The 22,739-nt window shown below is 43.0% G+C and overlaps 2 protein-coding genes across 2 annotated transcripts; one reads left to right on the top strand and one right to left on the bottom strand.

The window, feature by feature from the left end:
- The first annotated feature begins 3,287 nt into the window (after positions 1 to 3,287).
- pane1 (proliferation associated nuclear element) lies at positions 3,288 to 14,349 on the top strand. Its single transcript, XM_015954427.3, has 6 exons — positions 3,288 to 3,471; positions 8,429 to 8,505; positions 8,664 to 8,756; positions 9,083 to 9,162; positions 9,250 to 9,341; positions 14,006 to 14,349. Exons 1-6 carry the CDS (start codon positions 3,415 to 3,417, stop codon positions 14,153 to 14,155), a joined length of 549 nt encoding a protein of 182 aa, XP_015809913.1. The 5' UTR covers positions 3,288 to 3,414; the 3' UTR covers positions 14,156 to 14,349.
- Positions 14,350 to 17,513: 3,164 nt separating this feature from the next.
- On the bottom strand, positions 17,514 to 19,322 carry LOC129167040 (protein FAM200C-like). The gene has a single exon (XM_054750948.2). The coding sequence runs from the start codon at positions 19,320 to 19,322 to the stop codon at positions 17,514 to 17,516; it is 1,809 nt and encodes a 602-aa protein (XP_054606923.2).
- Between the last annotated feature and the right edge of the window lie 3,417 nt (positions 19,323 to 22,739).

Raw genomic sequence — 22,739 nt, 5'->3', positions numbered from 1 at the left:
GCAGCCCACATTTAACTTGGCTTTTATTTTTGTCACATGAAGTGCTATTTTTATCATTTTGGTTTGTTTATACAGGCATCTTCCATTTTCTGTTGCAGCCTTTGTGATGCTGTGACCCACAGAAGGTTCATGTGTTTGTTTTGTTTGCTGCCTTTGAGTCGGGACGGGTTTATTAGAGAAATGCGACGAGCATCGTTTAAGAGGCAGAAACGACCGGGTTCTTTAAAAATCAGCTCAGTGCCCCCCGAAACGGATCATCTTAATACGTTTCCTCGTCCGGAAAGATGAGACCATATTTACACACTCGTGCTGATACTGTGGTGCAGACTGGATTTACCTGGGGGGAGGGGTCTAATTTGGATTGGCACCTCAAAAGTAAATAAAATCTTTGCTTCTGTTGAAGTGTGGGACAAATCTTTCATTTTTTATATCTTGAAGAGTTTAGAAATAATTAAAACTCTTTACAGAGCTGTAAAATCAGTGTTTAAATGGGTAAAGGAGGCTGATAAACGTGTGTTGTAACAATTCTACCCAAATGATGGTTATTTCTTACATCAACAAAATGTGTTTTTTTGTTGTGTTTTATAAAAAAAATAATTACCAAGAATTAGTTTAAGAGCTGAAGACAAGCTGCTGAAGTGAATCATACCTAAAAAACATCCGTCCGTTATCTGTTGCTTATCCGGGGTCGGGTCGCTGGGGCAGCAGTCTGAGGAGCGAGCCCAGACTTCCCTCTCCCCAGCTACTTGTGCCAGCTCCTCCAGGGGAATCCCGAGGCGTTCCCTGGCCAGATGAGGGGCATGGTCCCTCCAGCATTTCCTGGGTCTTCCTTTAGGTCTCCTCCTATTTGGACATGCCTGGAAAACTTCAAGGAGGCTTCCTAACCAGACGCCCGAGCCACTTCAACTGGATCCTCCCGACATGGAGGTGCAGCGGATCAACTGAACCCCTCCCAGATGACTGAGCTTCTCACCCTATCTCTAATAAGGGAGAGCCCAGATATCCTGCGGAGCAAACTCATTTCAGCCGCTTGTATCCGCGATCTAATTTTTCCTGTCTCTACCCAAAGCTCGTGACCATAGGTGAGGGTAGGAACGTATCTACCTCTAAATTCAGAGCTTCAGATTTCAGATTTATTGGCCAAGTAAAATTACATTTACAAGGAATTTGTCTTCGGTAGATGTTCGCTCTCTAAAACATACAACAACCATAATAAATGAGAATAAAAATACCTAAAAACACATAAGAACATGTATACCCACACACATGTTAATTTACGCATACACCTATATACATACCCACACACGCACGCACGCGTGCACACACACACACACATATCCATAAGCATACTGATTAAGTATTAAAAACTATAGTAAAAGGATGGTAAAAGAATCTACAGATTCAGGAGAGAAATGGCTGAAGGAAAGAAACTGTTCTTGTGTCTGGTAGTTTTTGTGTACAGTGATCTATCGCGTCTGCCAGATGGGAGGAGATGGAAGAGAGTAGATGCAGGATGTGTGGCATCTTGGACAATATTCACTGCCTTTTTCCTGGTCCTGCTGATGTACAGTTCCTGGACAGAGGGCAGTTGGGCACCAATGATTTTTCCTGCTGTTTTAATAATACGCTGTAGTCTGCATTTGTCCATTTTTGTGGCTGACCCAAACCAGACAGTGATGGATGAGCAAAGTATGGATTCGACTGCAGCAGTGTAGAAGATGATCAGCAACTCTTGTGGTAGGCCGTACTTCCTTAGTTGCCGTAAGAAATACATCCTCTGCTGAGCCTTTTTGAGGATGGAGTTGATGTTTGTTTCCCACTTCAGATCCCTGGAAATGATAGTTCCCAAGAACTTGAATGAGTCCACCATTGACACTGGGCTGTTAGATATTGTGAGGGGGGGCAGCACTGTGGGAAGCTTCCTAAAATCCATGACCATCTCCACAGTCTTAAGGGTGTTAAGCTCAAGATTGTGCTGACTACACCAGACCACCAGCCTCTCAACTTCTCAGTGATAAGCAGACTCATCACCATCCTGGATGAGCCCAATGACAGTGGTGTCATCTGCAAATTTCAGGATTTTTACAGCTGAGTCATTAGAGGTGCAGTTATTGGTGTACAATGAAAAGAGCAGTGGAGAAAGGACACACCCCTGTGGTGTACCGGTGCTGATCAGCCTTGTGCCAGATGTTTCTCTGGCACTCACCTTCTGACTTCGAATTCAAAGATACTTTATTAATCCCAGAGGGCAATTAGAGAGTCGCTCTCTTCACCACGACAGATCGGTGCAACGCCCCCATCACTGCAAACGCAGCCCCAATCCACCTGTCGATCTCACGCTCCATCTTTCCTTCACTCATGAAAAAGACCCCGAGATACTTAAACTCCTCTACTTGAGGCACGACCTCATCCCTGACCCAGAGAAGGCATTCTACCCTTTACCGACTCACAACCATGGTCCCGGATTTAGAGGAGCCGATTCTCATCCCATCTGCTTCACACTGCTTAGAACCGCTCCAGCAAATGCCAGAGATGTATGATGAAGCCAACAGGACCACATCATCTGCAAAAAGCAGAAACCCGATCCTCAGGCCATCATAACGGATCCCCTCAACATCTTGGCTGTGCCCAGAAATCCTGTCCATAAAAGTTATGAACAGAATCGGCGACAAAGTGCAGCCTTGGCGGAGTCCAACTCTCACCGGAAATGAGCTCGACCTACTGCTGATGTGACAGTGTGAGCGTCCTGTCAGTGTCCCGATTGATCATGCGCCCTGGCTACTTGGCCAAGGGGATGTCCCTTTGGCTGACTGGTTAGCGGGCATGACTCTCACCCGGGAGTCTGGGGATCAAATCCCATCCGGGCCCTCGGTGCTCCACCTTGCCACACTGGCAATATGGGCCAAGCTCTGACACTGGTCATACAGGGACCTAACAGCCCTCATCAAAGGGCCTGGCACCCCATACTCCCAAAGTACCCCCCAACGGACGGGGTTGAACAAAACACGTGTAGATTGGTTGGGCGAACTCCCACGCACCCTCCAGGAACCCCCTAAGGGTATAGAGCTGGTCCAGTGTTCCACAGCCAGGACGAAAACCACAATGTTCCTCCTGAATCGGAGGTTCAACAATCCGATGGACCCTCCTCTCCAGAACCCCAATAGATCTTACCAGGGAGGCTCTGGAGAGTGACCTCCCTGTAGCGGTCCGCCTTTGTAAACCTAGAAAATAATTTTCATGAAAAGCTTCACTGGTAAAATCTGAGTTGCTACACTCAGTACGGCCACCAGGTGGCAGACAGCAGCCAAACGTTAGGCGTAATGACGTCAGAGAAATTTGAAAAAGATGCGGCAGCTCTTTCTTGCTTTGGTAAATAAACGAAACTAGAGCAATTTGAAGTATTTTCCTGCTACTATGGCGCTCTTGAAGCCGTTTAGTAAACTCCCTGGACTGAATACGGCTATTATCTTGGTAAGTTAGGTTTTTTTCGTCATTTTGCAACTAAAGGAGCACGTAAGTAGCTAATAAATGCTAATTTTGTTAGCTTCTGCTACATAAAATAGGTTTCTGCGTACTGCATTCAGTCTGCTAAAATAGGGGGTTTCCTAAAAAACACGTTCATGTCAGTTAACGTGTTTTATTCTGTTTGTCAAACATTATTTAGGAAGTTTTGCACTTGTTTCGAGTTATGCCTTCGTTCGGCTAAACATAAGAAACCCCAAAACAAGCCACGAGGCTGAAGTTAGCTTCCGATTCCAGCTTCTGGTTCGGGAAGTGGCTAAAGGGCAATTACACCCAGTTCTTCTCTCCTCTGACCATCTTTAATCTGCTCGAGCACAGACACTCTTAAAACCTGTACTAGATTATTCTAGACTAATAGCAGATTATGTAAAACAGTTAGTGATTTGTGAAACTTCAGTAAAACCAGATTTATGCATTTTTTTAGCATCAGGCCCACACTGGAACTGGAATCATCCCGACAATAAAACATTCTTTAAGCTGGACATGCTTTTTAAAATTTTAATTGATTAACTTTCCATATTCATGGCCACAACTCACTTATCAATGTGCAAGGATGTGTTCCAGGGCTGGGCTTTCCTGAGAGGATCTCCACTTAAAAGCACAAAATAGTTAACTTTTTGCTAATAGAGTTGTATCGTAAGCTTTTAAATAATACTAACCGATTGTTTTATTAAATTAACCAAATCATCCAATGATGCAGGTGATCCAGTCATTTTCTTTCAGCACCATGGACAAGAGCTGATAAAGTGTGTCTTCACCTTTGTTGCTTGTGGCTCATTGACCGGCTGTGAAGATCCGAACAGACAACCACACAAGCAAATGTTTTATCAAAACGTTATTCCTGAAGATACTCAGGGTGGGCTGCTCAGGCGTTTACTTTCATGTGGCTTTAAATTACTTATTGGTTCATTAGTTGTGTCACATGCTACAGCAATTCAATTCAATTCAAATTTATTTATATAGCGCCAAATCACGACAAGAGTCGTCTCAAGGCACTTCACATAATAAACATTCCAATTCACAGTTCATTAAGCCAATCAGAAATAATGTGTCCTATATAAGGAACCCAGCACACTGACGAGTGTCGGTGACTATACAGCAATCCTCATACTAAGCAAGCATGCAGCGACAGTGGAGAGGGAAACTCCCTTTTAACAGGAAGAAACCTCCAGAGGATCCTGGCTCAGTATAAGCAGCCATCCTCCACGACTCACTGGGGATCGAGAAGACAGAGCGCGCACACACACACACACACAGACACACACACACACACACACACACAATAATGTGTCTATAGTTCTATTCTATTGTCTTAGTAAATATTCTATTTGGTGAGATCAACTATTGTATTTATCCTAGTGGATCTATAATTAAACGGGTAGTCTGAACTATAAACTGCACAGACGCAAACCAGGCAAACGTGCACAGAGCTTCCTGTGTGTGTGTGTTTGTTAAAAATGACTCTTGCAGGTGTGCCCAAAGCGGGGAATCTGGTCATCCCTACTGTGAACTGGTCTGTCGCAGATGCGGTCCGAGTCTCTTCAGTGCACAGTTCACTTGAGTGAATAAGTTTTATGTGTCAAGTAGGCTTGGGCGGTATCCAAATTTGAATACCGTCTAACTTCCACTTAATTAGAAACGACTGCCAGCATATTTCCACCAGAGAAGAGGGTCTTCGTCCCCATGAATAACAGGTTCCAAACAGCACGCTGTTATTTCAGCTCCAGCTCGCTGCTCTGCGCTGATGGGACCCTCCGGCGCAGCGTCAGCGGCTCGTTTTTGCAGGAGAGCCCCCAGAGACATCTTTTTGCGTGGGGGTTCAGGTTGTGCTCGTTCCTCTGGTTCGGATGGCCACTGCTTCTGGTGCTGTTTGCCCCTCTAAGCTCACGATCTCAGCCTGTAATTCAGCTTTGATTTCAGCCAGTGCGTTGTCATCAAGCTCATATCTGCCACGGTAACGAGGGTCGAGGAAAGTGCATTTTCGCATTAATTTGCGCACTGAATCAGATTCATACTTGGCCTCCAGCTTTTTTAGAATTGTGGTTTTTATTGACTTTGTATTAGCTGGAGGTCATTTTCTGACACAGCCAACACGCTCTCCCTGCAGAGCTGGAGTATGGGGAGGATAGAGGAACTGGTCAGTCGCACAGCTGTTTTTCATGACTTTATTGGAACTGACACGTCGCTATTTTGTAATACCGCGTGTAATACCGTAATACCGCCCAAGCCTAGTGTCAAGACACTGATGAGAATCGTATCTTGATGGATGTTATCTCTGCGATGCGTAATGTTTAAAATGTCTGCACATCTGCAGGGATCATTATTAACAAACTTACGCATAGGCAAATAAATTTACAAACACCAAAGGAAACCCTGTGCGCCTCTACCCAGTTTGCATCTGTGCAGTTTATAATTTAGATGCGCTGTAGCGCATCACAGTTAATGAGCCAATAAGTAATTTAAAAACATATGAAAGGAATTAAAAATGAAGTGAAAATTTGAAAAGTCATCGCATACCTACAAGAAAGACATGGAAGAACTACAAACAGGACAAAGAGTTGGAAAGAAGGTGAATGAGAGCGTCTTGGTGTTGGTTGCAATTTCTCAGTGGATGTCCCCTCTATGAAGGTACCACAGCTACACAGAATGCCAGGTTGGATGTATGGTATCTTCTATGAAGACAGAACAACTGACAAAAAACAAAAAGTTTAATTATGCGAAACAAGTCATGAAGAAAAACTGGACATTTAAATAAAATGCGTTCTACTGTGGTCAGCATGCATGAAAAGGTATTAAATAACCTTTTATGTAGGGCTGCACAACATATCGTATATCTGGTTACTGCGTTCACCAGATATCAACATAATTATGATCCGCTTCTCACGTGTTAACCTCTTCGACATGTCAATGGCTGTGAACAAAGAGATACTTGTAAATAACTCATGAAAGAATAAAGTTACGTTAACGCCAAGCACACCATTGTTTTTCTTGTGAAATTCCCAGTAAGTTTTATGTGTCACATGACCCTCTTCCTATTAAAAAAAAAACAACAAAAGTTGGATCCAAAATGGCCACCATGGTCTTGAAAAGTTTGCCCCCTCACATACGTATACTAATGTGCCACAAACAGGACGTTAATATCACCAACCATTCTCATTTTATTAAGGTGTATTCACATAAATGGCCCACCCTGTATTTTTATCTCCAGATTAATGACAACTTTCTTTTCAAATGGTGCCAAGGTCCACGTCAGCCTTCTGAGAATTAGGACTTCAGTTTTTGTGTCATTCGGGAGTAAAAAGCTAGAAGCCATCCAGGATCTAACGTCTCTTAATTAGCCCAGAAGTGGAGAGACGTGTCCACCGGCCCCCTGCTGGAATGGAAGATAAATCTGGCAATCATCAGGGCCCAGATACTGTGGTGGACCACAGTGAAACAACTGTTGCCCAGGTCTGTGAAGGTTCTCAGTCATCCAGGTCATTGTAGTCTAATGAGCGTTGAAAGAAAAGCGTCTGGACTTCTTTGAGTTGCTTGAAGACGTTTCACCTCTCATCCGAGAGACTTCTTCAGTTCTAAGGTCAAATGGTGGAGAGTCCCAGATTTAAATCCAGTGGGAGTTTCCCCCCCGAGGAGGGAACAAAAGACCCCCTGATGATCTTCTAGATAAACACATTGAGGGTGGGTGTGGGACCTATTCAGCCAGAGTTTCGGGTGAGCTCATTGTGAAGCCTTGCCCCACCCTATCATGTGAATTCCTGAGGTCAGATGGCCCAGGATATGCGTGGGCATTGAGGCATCTGGGAAGGGATCTCAAAACTGGATTATAGATGGCAGACAGTTGGTGTCGTACACCGTCCAGTCCCGGCTGGACTACTGCAACGCTCTGTATGCTGGTCTGGCCCAGTACACGGTTGCACGGCTCCAGTTTGTGCAGAACTCTGTGGCTAGGTTCCTGACAGGCACTAGATGTCGAGAGCACATTACCCCAGTGCTGGATGCTCTGCACTGGCTCCCGGTAAAATATCGAGCTCAGTTTAAAATCTTAACTCTCGTTTATAAGGCCCTCCAGGGCAGTGCCCCCTCGTACATTACTGCGCTTTTGAACAGGTATGCTCCATCTCGGTCTCTTCGCTCAGCCGAGCAGGAACTTCTGGTGATCCCCCGGTCGAAATTTCGATCGAGGGGTAGTCGTGCTTTTTCTATTTTGGCTCCAACTCTGTGGAACGAATTGCCACTGAGCATTAGGCAGGCACCATCCCTTCAAGTCTTTAAGTCTCGTTTAAAGACTCATTTTTATTTGATTGCGTTTTAGCGCTAGGGTCATTTGAATTGCCCTGACATTATGGTTTTAACTATTCTTCTTTTCAACCCAGATGCTTGATTTTATTTTGTCCGACATTTGTTTTTTTATCTATTAGTCTTATTCCTATATCTCTCTTTATCTGTAACAGTGTTTGCTTGATATTTTATGATTTTATGTTTTTATCCTGCTTTTATGCCCATGTACTGGGAACGTTTTTCTTTTAATGATGTTGTTCAGCACCTTGGGCTTCCGATAATGTTGTAGAAGGTGCTCTACAAATAAAATTTGATTGATTGATTGAAACCACCGCCTCTGTTCAAAGATGGTTGCTCACAGTGGACATAACTGTTGCCCAGCTCATACATCCTGATGTAAATGCTGCATCCATAAATGATAAAAATTAAGATATTACGTCGGGATTGTTTGTCTTCAGTGTCAGCGTTGGAAGTAAAACACAGTCATCTCTTTTTATTAAGAAAAAAATATTTTAGTGTAATATCGTAGACTGTGGCATCCAGGCCCATTCTCTCATGCTGGGGTTTTGGTGAGGATGTGATGGTGGATAGGACACACCAGTGACTGTGTGTGTGTTTCTGCTTACAGCTGGTGGAGAACGAGGAGAAGCTTCAGCTGAGATTAGGCGACGCTCTGCTGAAGGAGACCAGCGTTGTCGTGAATGTGTGAGTCGTGCTGCTCTCATCCTACCTTCAGATGTTCTCTGCTCTCCACTAGAGAAGCTCCTGAAGGACAGAACTTTACTGTAATTGTATCATCTTCAGTAATTTTGAGTTTAAAGGCAGACAAAACCTTTATTTTTTTTGACTGATGTATCTGGCAGGAGGCTTGCTAAGAGTTTACCTCTGCCTGTGAATGAGAGGCGTCCCAGGATCGACCTGGTGGTGTTCATAATCAATCTGACCTCAGAGCCCAGGTAACGCTTACCTCCAAGTTCTAATCTCATGACTACGTGAAAACACAGGCAAAACCTCCTAATCCTGTAGTTTTAGTTGGACACTCGTGGAACCTTTCATGGCGACAGACTTTATATTTACAGGTTATTATAGAATCTACCCGCTAACAGAATTATGAAATAAGTATTTTTTACATGCGAGGCTAATAGATGCATTTATCTATTTGGCTGACTTTTACACTGCTAATAAAAATGAAATGATATTTAATTGAAGTCATTTGGTTGAACAATTCGTGTTACTCCTGTTAGTAAAAGTAATCCCATGTATGCTTCTTGTTCTGTGATAGTTTCCAGTCTGCTGAAGCTTCTTTGAAATATTTGGACCCTGGATATTTCCTGGGAAAAGTCTGTTTCATGGTTACTAAGGGTATGACTCCCACTCCTAATGGTGCTGTGACTTGTCAGGTTCCAGAGGTCTCTGTGGCTCTCTGATCTTTGCTTCTACCTCCCGTAGCTCGTAATGCCTCTGTCCCCACAAGGCGTCTGGATGCCGTCAGGATGTTAGCTGCATCGCTCCACTGCCCCCTGTTGTTTGCGGAAGACCAGGTTTGTGTGCACCAGACTGTCTGACAGTTTATACTGGTTGTTCAGTAAACAGGGTACAGCCTTAGTTTGGAGAAATAGGGTTTACATCTTTAAGGACTGATGAGCTAACAGCTAGTCTCAACATACAGGGAGTGCAGAATTATTAGGCAAGTTGTATTTTTGAGGAATAATTTTATTATTGAACAACAACCATGTTCTCAATGAACTCAAACAACTCATTAATATCAAAGCTGAATGTTTTGGAAGTAGTTTTTAGTTTGTTTTTAGTTTGAGCTATTTTAGGGGGATATCTGTGTGTGCAGGTGACTATTACTGTGCATAATTATTAGCAGGGTATCCGCGGGTCCTTAAAAAGTCTTAAATTAGCTTTTCCTAATTCAAGGCCTTAAAAGTCCTTAAAAATGACAAATAATCCTTAAATCCAGTTTCCAAAGGTCTTAAATGACCAAAGACCCAATAAACAAGATTCTTTTATTTCTATAAAAATTTCCTGAATTTCTAGTTGGTGTTCAGCATTTTTTGTGGATGATGTTGGCGTAAGCGGAACCGTACGCAGTCAGTTTGGTTGTGAAAGGAGGCTATTTTTTTAGATGAGCACATTAGCTGGTTAAGCTAGTGGGAGCTTGCGCCATGGGGAAGGGCAAGTTTAATGGTAACTGGATGGCTAATCCCACGTTCGCGACGTGGTTAGCACCGGCTCCAGGCAATAGTTGGAAATTATAGCTTAAATTTAATTTTTAAAATAGCTTAAATTTGGTCAAAGTGGCCTTAAAAAAGGTCTTAAAAAGTCTTAAATTTGGCTCCCTTAAACCTGCAGATACCCTGTATTAGGCAACTTAACAAAAAACAAATATATACCCATTTCAATTATTTATTTTTACCAGTGAAACCAATATAACATCTCCACATTCCCAAATATACATTTCTGACATTCAAAAACTATACAAAAACAAATCAGCGACCAATATAGCCACCTTTCTTTGCAAGGACACTCAAAAGCCTGCCATCCATGGACCCTGTCAGTGTTTTGATCTGTTCACCATCAACATTGCGTGCAGCAGCAACCACAGCCTCCCAGACACGGTTCAGAGAGGTGTACTGTTTTCCCTCCTTGTAAATCTCACATTTGATGATGGACCACAGGTTCTCAATGGGGTTCAGATCAGGTGAACAAGGAGGCCATGTCATTAGTTTTTCTTCTTTTATACCCTTTCTTGTCAGACACGCTGTGGAGTACTTGGACGCGTGTGATGGAGCATTGTCCTGCATGAACAACATGTTTTTCTTGAAGGATGCAGACTTCTTCCTGTACCACTGCTTGAAGAAGGTGTCTTCCAGAAACTGGCAGTAGGACTGGGAGTTGAGCTCGACTCCATCCTCAACCCGAAAAGGCCCCACAAGCTCATCTTTGATGATACCAGCCCAAACCACTACTCTACCTCCACCTTGCTGGCGTCTGAGTGGGACTGGAGCTCTCTGCCCTTTACCAATCCAGCCACGGGCCCATCCATCTGGCCCATCAAGACTCACTCTCATTTCATCAGTCCATAAAACCTTAGAAGAATCAGTCTGGAGATATTTCTTGGCCCAGTCTTGACGTTTCAGCTTGTGTGTCTTGTTCAGTGGTGGTCGTCTTTCAGCCTTTCTTACCTTGGCCATATCTCTGAGTATTGCACACCTTGTGCTTTTGGGCACTCCAGTGATGTTGCAGCTCTGAAATACGGCCAAACTGGTGGCATCTTGGCAGCTGCACGCTTGACTTTTCAGTTCATGGGCAGTTATTTTGCGCCTTGGGTTGTCCACACGCTTCTTGCGACCCTGTTGACTATTTTGAATGAAACGCTTGATTGTTCGATGATCACGCTTCAGAAGCTTTGCAATTGTAAGACTGCTGCATCCCTCTGCAAGATATCTCACTATTTTTTACCTTTCTGAGCCTGTCAAGTCCTTCTTTTGACCCATTTTGCCAAAGGAAAGGAAGTTGCCTAATAATTATGCACACCTGATATAGGGTGTTGATGTCGTTAGACCACACCCCTTCTCATTACAGAGATGCACATCACCTAATATGCTTAATTGGTAGTAGGCTTTCGAGCCTATACAGCTTGGAGTAAGACAACATGCACGAAGAGGATGATGTGGACAAAATACTCATTTGCCTAATAATTCTGCACTCCCTGTAGACTAGATCAAACTATTTTGCTACCATATTAAATTGACTTCTAATTAGGGATTCTCCGATCTGGTCAAGTGACTTTCAAAGAGTCAGAATGGGGTGAAAAAGGTCTAATTTTACCTTAGAAAACCACAAATATGACGTTTTAAATTCTTCATGAGATAGAGGTTTTTTCTCAACAAGTTCCTCTACCTCAGTATAACTTCTTTCTTGGAAGAAAACGACACCATTTACTTCACAATTGGTGTTTCACTATGGGAATCGCCTCAGCGTGACCAACTACAGAAGCTCCAATGACATCACATCTATCTTTGACAGACCAGTTGCATCGTGCACCGGCTCCTCCTGCCCGGGCTCCACCCACCCAATATTACTACAGCCAACCGACCCCTCCTTCTGATTCTCGCTTTCTTCCCATGAGAAACTACACTTTGCTCCCTTAGAAAATTTCTAAGGGATGCTTTGGAGTATTCAAGCCCCTGCAAGAAGCTGTTTTTCTCTGTCCGTCACTGCTGTGAGAAGGCACACACACACACACACACACACACACACACACACAGCAAAGAAGGATGCAGTATCAGAATCAGAGTCTCCAAAAGCAAGACTGCTCAGGCCACATAATGGAGACACTGCAGACTTCTCCAATCTTTACGTGCTTGGAGATGCGCTCATGACCTCACAGACCCCCCCATGTGCTCAATCACATCCGCATTCCTAAGGCAGTGTGGAACAAACGCGACAGGGCAAAGTCGAGCTATTGCTAGTGTGTAAGTGGCATAACATAAGTCAGCAGAGAGCAAGAGTGCTAGCTGTGTGGCGGGTGAGCGTCAGAACTGGACAATGAATCAGGCTTGGAATCTGCTACAATTTTAGCTATCTTTGCTCGAGTGGTGTGTGTGTGTGTGTGTGTGTGTGTGTGTGTGTGTGTGTGTGTGTGTGTGTGTGTGTGTGTTAGCGGCTCGCCCCTATGTAGGAGCATTCTCCAGGGTTGTGTCTGTACTGCAATTGCTAAGTGCGACATGACTGTGGGAATCTGCAGTGTCTGGGTCTGCAGCAGTGTACTATTGTGGACGAGACGAGGTTTAACGTAATCCAAGCATCTTATTTCTGAATTGGCACAAGAAAATAACTTAAATTTCATAAAAACTGGCATCTCAATAGTAGGGATCTGTATTGGTGAAAATCTGGCGATACGATATGTATCATAATACAGGGGAGATGTATTGTGATACATTCAGCCAGATGACATTAGCAACTTTTTAGACTGAATTTATTGTAGAAAAATAAAAATAAAAAAACAGTCCAAACCAATACTTAACATGTTTAACATGAGGTATTTGAACCATGATAGGGGGATTTACATTTCAATGGTAGAAACAAAACCCACTGCACACTGCTGCCAACTAGGGGTCGGCATTTGAACTGCACCCCAAAAACTTTAGATAAGTTAAAGTTAAAGTCCCATTAGTTGTTACACACACACAGGTGTGTGTGCGAAATTTCTTCTCCGCATTTGACCCATCCCCTGGGGGAGCGGTGAGCTGCAGACACAGCCGCGCTCGGGAACTATTTGGTGGTTTAACCCCCCAATCCAACCCCTTAATGCTGAGTGTCAAGCAGGGAGGCATTGGGTCCCATTTTTCAAAGTCTTTGGTATGACCCGACCAGGAATCAAACCCCTGATCTCCCAGTCTCAGGGCGGACACTCTACCACTAGGCCGCTGAGAAAGGTTGTAATGTAAGTTCTTCTAAATAATCCAATACATAGCTTTTGAAAATCAAAATATCGCAGGAAAATATATCACGATATATTGCCATATCGATATTTTCTTACATTCCTACTCAATAGTGCCAACGGTAATATTTTATCATACAGTATATCTATTTTTACTCTGGAAAGTGCAATAGCGTGATACAGGCCCTTTAAATTTCACAGTTGCTATGAATAAACATTTATACCTCCATCAATTTTGCGTCACGTAATTATTTTGGAAATTTTTGAAGATATGTATGTGTATGTGTGTGATATCTTGTGTGCTACTGCTGCTGTCCTGCTGTCCCCACTGAGGGACTATAATAAAGGTATTCTTATTCTTATTAAGATGTTTGAATAAGAGCTTCTGCAAAAGTGACTCGACAAATATGAAAGGATTCATGCTAGCTCATCAGTCTTGTAGGAAATGAGCAGTATTTCTCCTAACATAGACCATTCAGGAAGTTATGTAGAGTGGGTAACAGAATAATCATTTAAAAACTTACACAGAAGCACATTGCTGTTCTTCTAAACCAAAATGTTGTTAAATAGGTGTTTTGTTTTAGGTGCTAACAAAATATGAGCATGTGGATTTCCTCCATTTATCTGGACTTTTTTTTTATTCTTTCATTTATTTAGAGATTTTACATAATTATTTACAGTAAATGTTGAATAAATCAAAGCTCCTCAGTAGAACAACGTGTCACTCTGATCCGTTTGTTTCCATCACTCCAGACTCCAGAGGGTGTCTTCGGTGCAGCAGACCGGCTGCTGACCATCCTCAAAGGTGCCGCGGGCCTCGTTCCCTTCACTACTCCTCTCTACCTGTCACACCTGACTAGATGCACTTTGCCACCAGACGTCGACCAGCCCAGCTTCGATTAGTTCTTCCCTGTTTTCTTGGTTTTATTTATTTGTGTCATGAGTTAAACCTGAGTGGATTCGTTCTTCCTGCAGAATCCATATTTCAGTATACCATAGTATAATGGACATATTACATAGTGTTTACTGCACCGTGGGTGTTTTCTTTTCAGATACTTAATCTGTGCTTTTAATAATAAAATGTCAAAGCTCATAAATTTGAACTCAATTTGTCCTAAAAAAATGGAGACAAAGGTGTTGAACAGCCGCGAGTCTTAAATCCTCAGCGCAGAGGACATTAGAGGAGACCGCGATGACGAGGTGTGCCTGATGTCACGTCTGCACACCATCACACACACTATTAATAGTTATCATTTTGGCGGTTGTCCATCACACAGGTCATATAAATGGATGACTGCAGACAAGGACAGCAGGAGGTCAGAGAGACTGAGGAATTTCAGTTTTAACACTGATGACATTGATTCATTTGGCACCTCAAAGGCAACCAGTACCCAGAATGTCAACATCAGCAGGACATTACCCAGTCAGCTCAAACAGGATGTTGGTGCCTTAAAACGCTCGTTTAAAAAAAGCACAGGTGCTCTTTTAGTTGTTTTAGGAAAATACTTTATAAACAGAAACTCAACAACAAAACCATTATTTTTTTAAGTGATCCACTGAAGGAAATGGGATTTAAATCCCAAGTTAAGGTAAAAGTTCACAGCAGACGGGAGATGATGGTTACTGACTGCCCTAGGCTCCTCGGATGATTCTATTAAGCACACATGGTAGTGATGGTTCTGGGTGCATGGCGGGACCATTATGGTCTATTTTTTTAAGCCAAGAAGGTGTGGCTAAAGTTGCAGTTTCATCGTCATCCACTAGGGTCTGGCGGCAGAAGTGAGCAAATCCTCATTGACTCCCATGTTAAAAATGTCCATTTCACAGCAGAAATAAACATGTTTACAGCCTGGTTCACAGAAACATTTTAGGTTTAATAGATCTAGTTTACATCCCTGACAATTCGGGGGGGGGGGGGGGGTTACATTTTTTGTAACTCCTGTTTAAGTAGAATGAAATGCTTAAAATTCAGAATAATGAATGAGCATCTGAGTCATGTGACTTCAGAGCTACTTCCGGGGAAAGGCCTCAACCTCACGTTTATAGATGTTCGGCCATTTCAACTCTCTGAACTTTAGTGTGTGTGTGTGTGTTTAGATGTTAATCATGGAATTATTTGGACACAGAGGGCAAGCTCAAGACTCAAGACAACTTTATTAGTCCCCGAGGGGCAATTCGAGACAGCATTGTGAAGCAGCCGGCACTAAAATCTCTAAATTCTAAAAACACATCCAAATTACACATTTGTAAAACCCATAAAAACCTATATACACATTCATGTCATAACCTCACATGTGAATGACCAACAATGATTAAAACTTTGGCTCACACACACACACACACATGTAACTACATGCACGCACACATACAAGTAATGCACACTCCCCCTATCTGCACTGAGAATTAAGAAGAAGCACAGCTCTGGGAACAAGTGGTGTGCCCCACCTGCAAGCTGTGGTTATTGACTGCAGTAACAAATCATCCAAGCAGTTTCTGCTTCTTTTTATTAATAAGTAAAATCATATTTCTGTACTTTATTTCCCTGGGGGGAAACGCTGTGTCATTTGGTCAAATATGGTAGCGGCCTTAGGCGAGTTGCTAGAGCAGGTGGTTGGCCGTTCCCATTTCCTGGGGCAGCCGACGCGTGGACCGGCTCCTATGCCGGCTGTAGTCATGCTGGTCATTTGTGGATTTCTGAGGGAGATCACAGAAACACCGCAGCATTTTTAGTTGATGCTGTTTACTTTTGAGTCGATGTCGATGGGCGGGACATGCGGGACGTTTAGAAATGCTGTGTTGTCAGTGTGAGCGTAATTACTGGAATAGGTTACTGACATGGTTTTGGGGACGAGTTTAACCCAAGACATGCAGAATCTCCACTCGCGCACCAAACAGGTAAAAATAAAGTTTCTTTATTAAAATAATCGGGAACTGAGGACGCACTGGATAAGGCCCAGTGGATTGTAACGGAACCGCAGCGTCTGAGGAGGGGAGAGAAGAGGAGCAGGTGAGTACAGGGAGGCAAGCCAAAACTAGTTAGGTGCAGAGTTAAGACTTACAGGGAGCTGAGGAGTTAGGGAGGGTAGGTGGAGTGCCGGGGTGAATCCAGGAAGGGGGGTGTCCAGGAGAGGGAGCTCGAGGAGAGCGGGGGAAGGCTGTTGTTGGTTTAGTGTCCATTGTAAAAGAGTTCATTTACATCTAATTAAGGACCCGTAAGATGTAAGATTCCATAGTAAATATGAAATCAATTTCACGGACCGTTGGGTTATTTTAACCAGAAGATTGGAACTTTTTATTGCAGGGATTATGTAACACTTGTATTAAGTCAGAGACAAGAGAAGAGAGAGCCACCTTTAAAACTTGTAAGAAGATTTATTTCTAAACAATTTTAAACAAAACTAACTCTAACTCTAAGTGATGAATGGGTCTGGTGTGAGTGATGTTATAACCAGAACTCTCGTATCCGGAGAAGCAAGTCTAAATGATGTTGTGATGTTTTGCTTTAGCTATGATCAGAGTTTGATCGGAGTTTCTTAAACACATGAGACGCCACATTTGTCGCTCTACACATACCCTTGAGATGAGACCTCGATACAGATCCAGAATGCCAGGTCCTCGGACCCCCCCCCCCCCCCCCCCCCCCCCTTTCGGTAATGGAGCCGATGAAACAGCGTCAGCAGTACGTCAGACTAGTCTTTGGATTGTCTCCAGGTAAAAAGCGACAGTTGGTTCACAGCGTCAGTGAGTTTAGCTTTTATTCTGAAAGGAACCGTTGCTTGGTTGGTGAAATGCAACAGATTTTATCCAGCTTGTTGGTTCTTTGCTTAAAAAAAGAAGTCCGGATGGCCGGTCCGACACTTCGCTTAGCAAGCGGTGAACTGTAGAGAACTCAGAGAACTGATGAGAGCTGAACTAAGATGGCGTGGGACTGGTTTTATTAATCTGGATGTTTTGATTTCTGGTCAAATCAAAGTTGGCAGATTTATAAACACCACAGAGACTATGCCACGCTTCAGAAAGGAAGGTTCTGATTGGATGAGTAAACAATGTGTCATGCGTTTACATTACGTGTAGTCCAGTGGTTCTTAACCTTGTTGGAGGCACCGAACCCCACCAGTTTCATATGCTCATTCACCGAACCCTTCTTTAGTAAAAAATAAAATATGATTTTTTTTACTGGTTTACGAAATGAATTGTGCATTAATATCACCTTGTTTAAATAACAAAACCAACACAGTGCATGAACTCAAAACAACTTACCTCAGTGTGACTTCTGCTGTTGCCTTTGAGAGACCAGTTCAGATATGCGTGGCTTCACCTTGGAAAGTGCCAGTCTCATGTCATTTTCACAGCAAAGTCTGTTCCTTTTCTTAGTTTTTATGTCCAGCATCCTCGAAAACGATTGCTCACAAAGATATGTTGTAACAAATGGTACAAAAAAATCCAGGGCCTTCTTAGCAATAACTGGATACTTTTCCATTTGTTGACACCAAAACGTTGAGAGCGTTGTTGTTCCGAAGAGTTGCTGTTGAACCTGGCTCTGCTGAAGTTCAATGATTTCGTCGAGGTATTCATCATTGACATCTGCTGTCTCAATAGCAAACATGAACGGCTGTCTCACCCATGCTGGATATGATGCTCTTGTTGGGAAGTATCCATCGAGAGACTTCGCAAGCTCATCTAAGTGTGTGGCAATTGTTTGCTTCAGTTCCATGGGTACAGATATGTCTCCAAGTCCACACACATCTTCGATCTTACTTACACAGTCGTCCAGAAGGGGGAAGTTTGCGAAGTTGTTGTTCTCTGCTCGTCGTTTCCATAACGGTAACTTTTTTTGAAAAGCCTTCAGGTTTTCTTCTGCTTCCATTATGTTAACTCCACCACCCTGCATCTGCTGATTTAGATGATTGAGAGCTGCGAATATATCAGCCATGTATGCTAAAATGAGAATGAACTCAGAATCTTTGAAGCAATCTGCATGACAATGTTGGTGCTCTTGCAAAAACTGGGCTAATTCCACACACATGGCAAAAACACGATTCAGCACCTGTCCCCGGGATAACCACCGAACATTCGAATGGTAAAGAAGTACCTCGAATTCAGAGCCCATTTCTTTACACAGTTCACTGAAGATGCGGTGCCTCAGAGCACTATTGCGCACATAGTTTACACATTCCACTACAATTTTTAATACTTCTGCCATTTTGGGCGGCAAGGTTTTTGTTGCCAACGCATGCCTGTGCAGAATGCAATGTGTAACAATGATGTGCGGTGTGTCGGCTTTTACTAGCGCGCCAAAACCAGACTTTCTTCCCAGCATCGCTGGAGCTCCGTCCGTACAAACTGCAGAAACCATATCCCATGAAAGGTTGTTGTCTCTGAAGAAGTCCTCCACAAGCTTCTTCACATCAGCTGCCTTAGTTGTTGTTGTAAGAGGCTTACAAAATAAAAACTCTTCTTTTATCATGTCGACTTTCACATAGCGCACAAAAACGGCAAGCTGGCTTAGACTGGAAACGTCGGTGGTCTCGTCGAGTTGAAGGCTGAATTTTGCCGGGCTTGAAATCAGATCCGCGACTACTTGAGCCAAGATGTCTTTACTCATGCACTCTATTCTGTCGCTGATGGTGTCATTTGAAAGAGGAATTTGGGATAATTTACCTTCAGCCGCTGTTCCGAGTATCAGATTCGCCATCTTTAACGCAGCTGGTTTTACGAGTGTTTCGCCAATGGTTTGCGGTTTGCCCTGCTTTGCGATCAGATAAGCAACTTCATACGATGCTGTGAGGATCGGTTTGTTGATGGGTACGAATCCAAGAGCAGGCAGAGTGGCCTTTTCGTCGAATCTGGCTCTCTTCACCTTGAATTCAGCAAGCGTTGTGTTCTTGTATTCCCCATCTCCATGCAGCTTCAAGAAGTGTTCCTTCAGTTTTGCAGGTGCGAGACTAGAGTTGCTCAACTTGGCATTGCAAATCATGCAGATGGGACGCTGACTCCCGTCACGTTCCGTGATACATGTAAATCCATGTTTTACATATTCGTCCGACCACTTTCTTTTTTTGCCCGACATAGTTAGCATGGATTAAAATATTCCGTAAGAAATCACACGACAAACCGACAGTCACACGTTTTGGCGGTTGGAGGTGGACGTGGGGTCGGCGTCACGCTAACCCAACGTCACTGACGCACACCGCTGGTCCCGACTGAGAAGGAGGTCTCACTCTGCTGCTTATCCAGCGCTCTCAAAGTGGACCTGTAGGGAGTCTCACTCAGACACATATACAGCCCATATACAGAGGTCGCACTCTGCTGCATAAACCAGCGACCTCAAAGCGGACCGGTAGGAAATCTCAGAGCAGGACGCATTCAATGGCTGTGCCCACTAACTGCAGACTAGACTGAGGGGTGGACCTCTGCGGCAAAGGCTCCACCGAACCCCTGAGACCGACTCACCGAACCCCTAGGGTTCGATCGAACCCAGGTTAAGAACCACTGGTGTAGTCAGAATGTCTAGTGCAGCTAGATTAAAGTCATATTACTTATTAAAGCATATTAATCATAACATTGTCATTTCACAGATCTGTCAACATCTTATTATTGACTAACACTTTGTTTTATTAGCTTTATTAATAATGGAGTTCTTTGATTTATTAAAAAGAAAGAGTCCTTTGTCTTCATTCTGCTGTTGAGCTGGAAAGGAAGCCGTTTAGAAGCGAATGCATGACGATGAGGCAGTCTCATGCAGCTTAGTGTCAGAGGCATCTGTGGAGAGAGAGTAAATAACCTTCAGTGGAATAGCACCTCCGTTATGTTACACCATGAAACAGCAGAGAACCTCTCAGCTAGAAGCAACTCATTAGAATTAACGACTCCACCACACAGCAGCACTCCTTCAGGCTTGTGTTTGTGGAGAAAAAACATCATTATTGCAGAGAAAATCGTGTCAGACGCACATCTAATAAGAGATGTCCAGATATCAGGAAATATCAGGACCAAATCCTGTCGCCTGAAGCTCAGCTGTGAAGTGGCTCACTTGTAGCTCCTGAAAATGCTGCACCAGGGCTCCCCCGAGTACGACTTCCTACTACAGACCACTGCAAATGAATGGATTAAACAAGCATTCAACACTTTTACCAACTGGTTTTGCACTTGTGACCATTTAAAATGGTGGTTCAGATTTTTAGAAGTAGGGTTCTTTGAATGGCATCAGTCTGAAGAAACTTCTAAAAAATACATAAAAACAAATATTGATTTAAAACTTTCATTTTGCCATACATTTCACATTTCCTGGTTGTCCAGACAGAACCATTAAGAACACCCTAGATGCATAGTTAGCTAGTGCAGTTTCAAATGATCCCAATGTGCTGTTTATGGTGGTGTAAAATATTTATGCAGAAGAACTACCCAGGGGCGTGTCCAGGGAGTGGTCTGGGGTAGCACATGCCACCCTTAGAATCTGATTGGCCACTCCAGGTGCCACCCTACCAAGTTCCATTTTAAACTGACTTTACATTGTCGACAAAAGTCTTGGGTTGTAAACTCCAAAATAGTGTGGTAGCATGCACCTTTAACATTGTTTACTAGCCCAGGCCTACAGAACATTTCTGTGGTATTAATATTATTTATTACTTTTTCATATTTACGTAAATAGTAGTTAGTGTCCCACTCAACTCCAGTTGGTGGCAGTAATGCAACAAGAAGTGACTTGCTAATCACAACAAAACTAGAAGATGAAGAGGAAAAAATGGTGATTGTGCAATGTGAAACTCAAAAATTCACTAGAAAGTAAAGAAAAAAACTAAATAAACGATTTGTGTAAATAAATAAATAAGCATAACCATTGGTGCCCCCCATGCATGAACAAGTGCCCCACATGGGCCACCCCATTTTAAAAGTCCTTGACACGGCTCTGGAACTTGCTCACTTTCCTCTGAATATGGCACAATGCTGGTACAAAGACTGAACTGAAAGTTGGTGAAAAAGAAGCCAAAGTCCAAAGAAAAAGATCCTTGGAGAGAAATGTTAATATCACTTACGTAGTTCTTCAGAATTCATTAAATGTTTGCAGAGAAAAGCACGTATGCTACGGGTTATTGATAGATGCAGAAATCTCTTCGCCGCAACAGAAAACGTACAATACAGCAGAATTAAGATGGAAGCAAGAAGATTCATATGTATTAGAACTGTGGTTCGCAAACTTTTCACTCAACAGAATACCTGGCATAGATGCAGGGGCGTGTACAGGGAGTGGTCTGGGGTAGCACATGCCACCCTTGGAATCTGGATGACCACCCCAGGTGCCACCACACTAATTTACCTTTAAATAGGCTTTTCATTGTCCACAAAAGGCTTGGGGGTAAAACAAAAACAAAAAAGCATAACCATTGGTGCCACCCATGCACAAAGTTGTGCCTCACCTGGGCCACCCCATTTTAATAGATCTGGACACGCCACTGGAACTACCTATTTCTGCTGAAATTGTGCAAATGTTTCTTCCTGTAAAAACTCCAGGGACGAGTATTTGATGTATTTCATGCAGCCTGTCTCATCTTTGGTGTGCTCCACCTTCTCTGGATTTATCCCAACAGTCAGACGTTTCCCCTTTGTGCAAAAATGACAAACACTCAAAAGCATTCATGTGTCTTGTTTTTAGAATTAACTTAAAACCTTTGAAAAAGCCAAAAGAAACTCTGGACAACGTTCAAATGAGTGAAACAAAGTGGACATCAGATGATGGGATAACACCAGCTGGTAGAGTGAAATCCACACAAAGCGTATTGTTGTCTCTTTGTTTTCTCAACTTGCTTTGTTTATAAACTGGTGGAGTCCAGATGTAAAGGAAGCCGATAAAGCCTTTTCCCTGGACGCGTTTTATCACAGCAGGAAGAAGCTTTGTTTACGCTGACTGACGCTGTTTTCATGTGTCTGACAGGAACTTTTAGCTGCTATACAATCCAGAAATAACAGATTTTAAATTGGTCAGCAAACTGATCTGTTTCTCTTGTGTGAAATTATTAACTGCAAGTGAATGAGCGTTTCAGATCAATGTTTAATGACTTCTGTGAAGGTGATGAAAATCTTTGCTTTTCGCAGTTACGTCTTGAAGGACATTTGGTTTCTGAGAGTGAAGTGGTGCATAAAGGAGTCTGGGAGCAAACAAGCTGCTGTGTTGTTTGTTTATTTTATATTTATGTGTAAAACAGGTGTGACAGAATTCAGGGTACCTGCAAGATGTCCTTCCACTGGTACATTTGATTACTCTACAATTTGAGGACGTGCCGTCAAGCATTAAAACTAAAGCAGGGTATCCGCGGGTCCTTAAAAAGTCTTAAATTTGCTTTTCCAAATTTAAGGCCTTAAAAATCCTTAAAAATGACAAATAATCCATAAATACAGTTTCCAAAGGTCTTAAATTACCAAAGACCCAATAAACAAGATTATTTTATTTCAATTTTCATGAATTTCTAGTTAGTGTTCAACATTTTTT

Source organism: Nothobranchius furzeri, chromosome 7 (genome assembly GCF_043380555.1).
Source record: "Nothobranchius furzeri strain GRZ-AD chromosome 7, NfurGRZ-RIMD1, whole genome shotgun sequence".
In the NCBI taxonomy this organism is placed as follows: domain Eukaryota; kingdom Metazoa; phylum Chordata; class Actinopteri; order Cyprinodontiformes; family Nothobranchiidae; genus Nothobranchius; species Nothobranchius furzeri.
The sequence above is the reverse complement of the archived record's forward strand: the minus strand, read 5'-3'. Positions and strand labels throughout refer to the sequence as shown.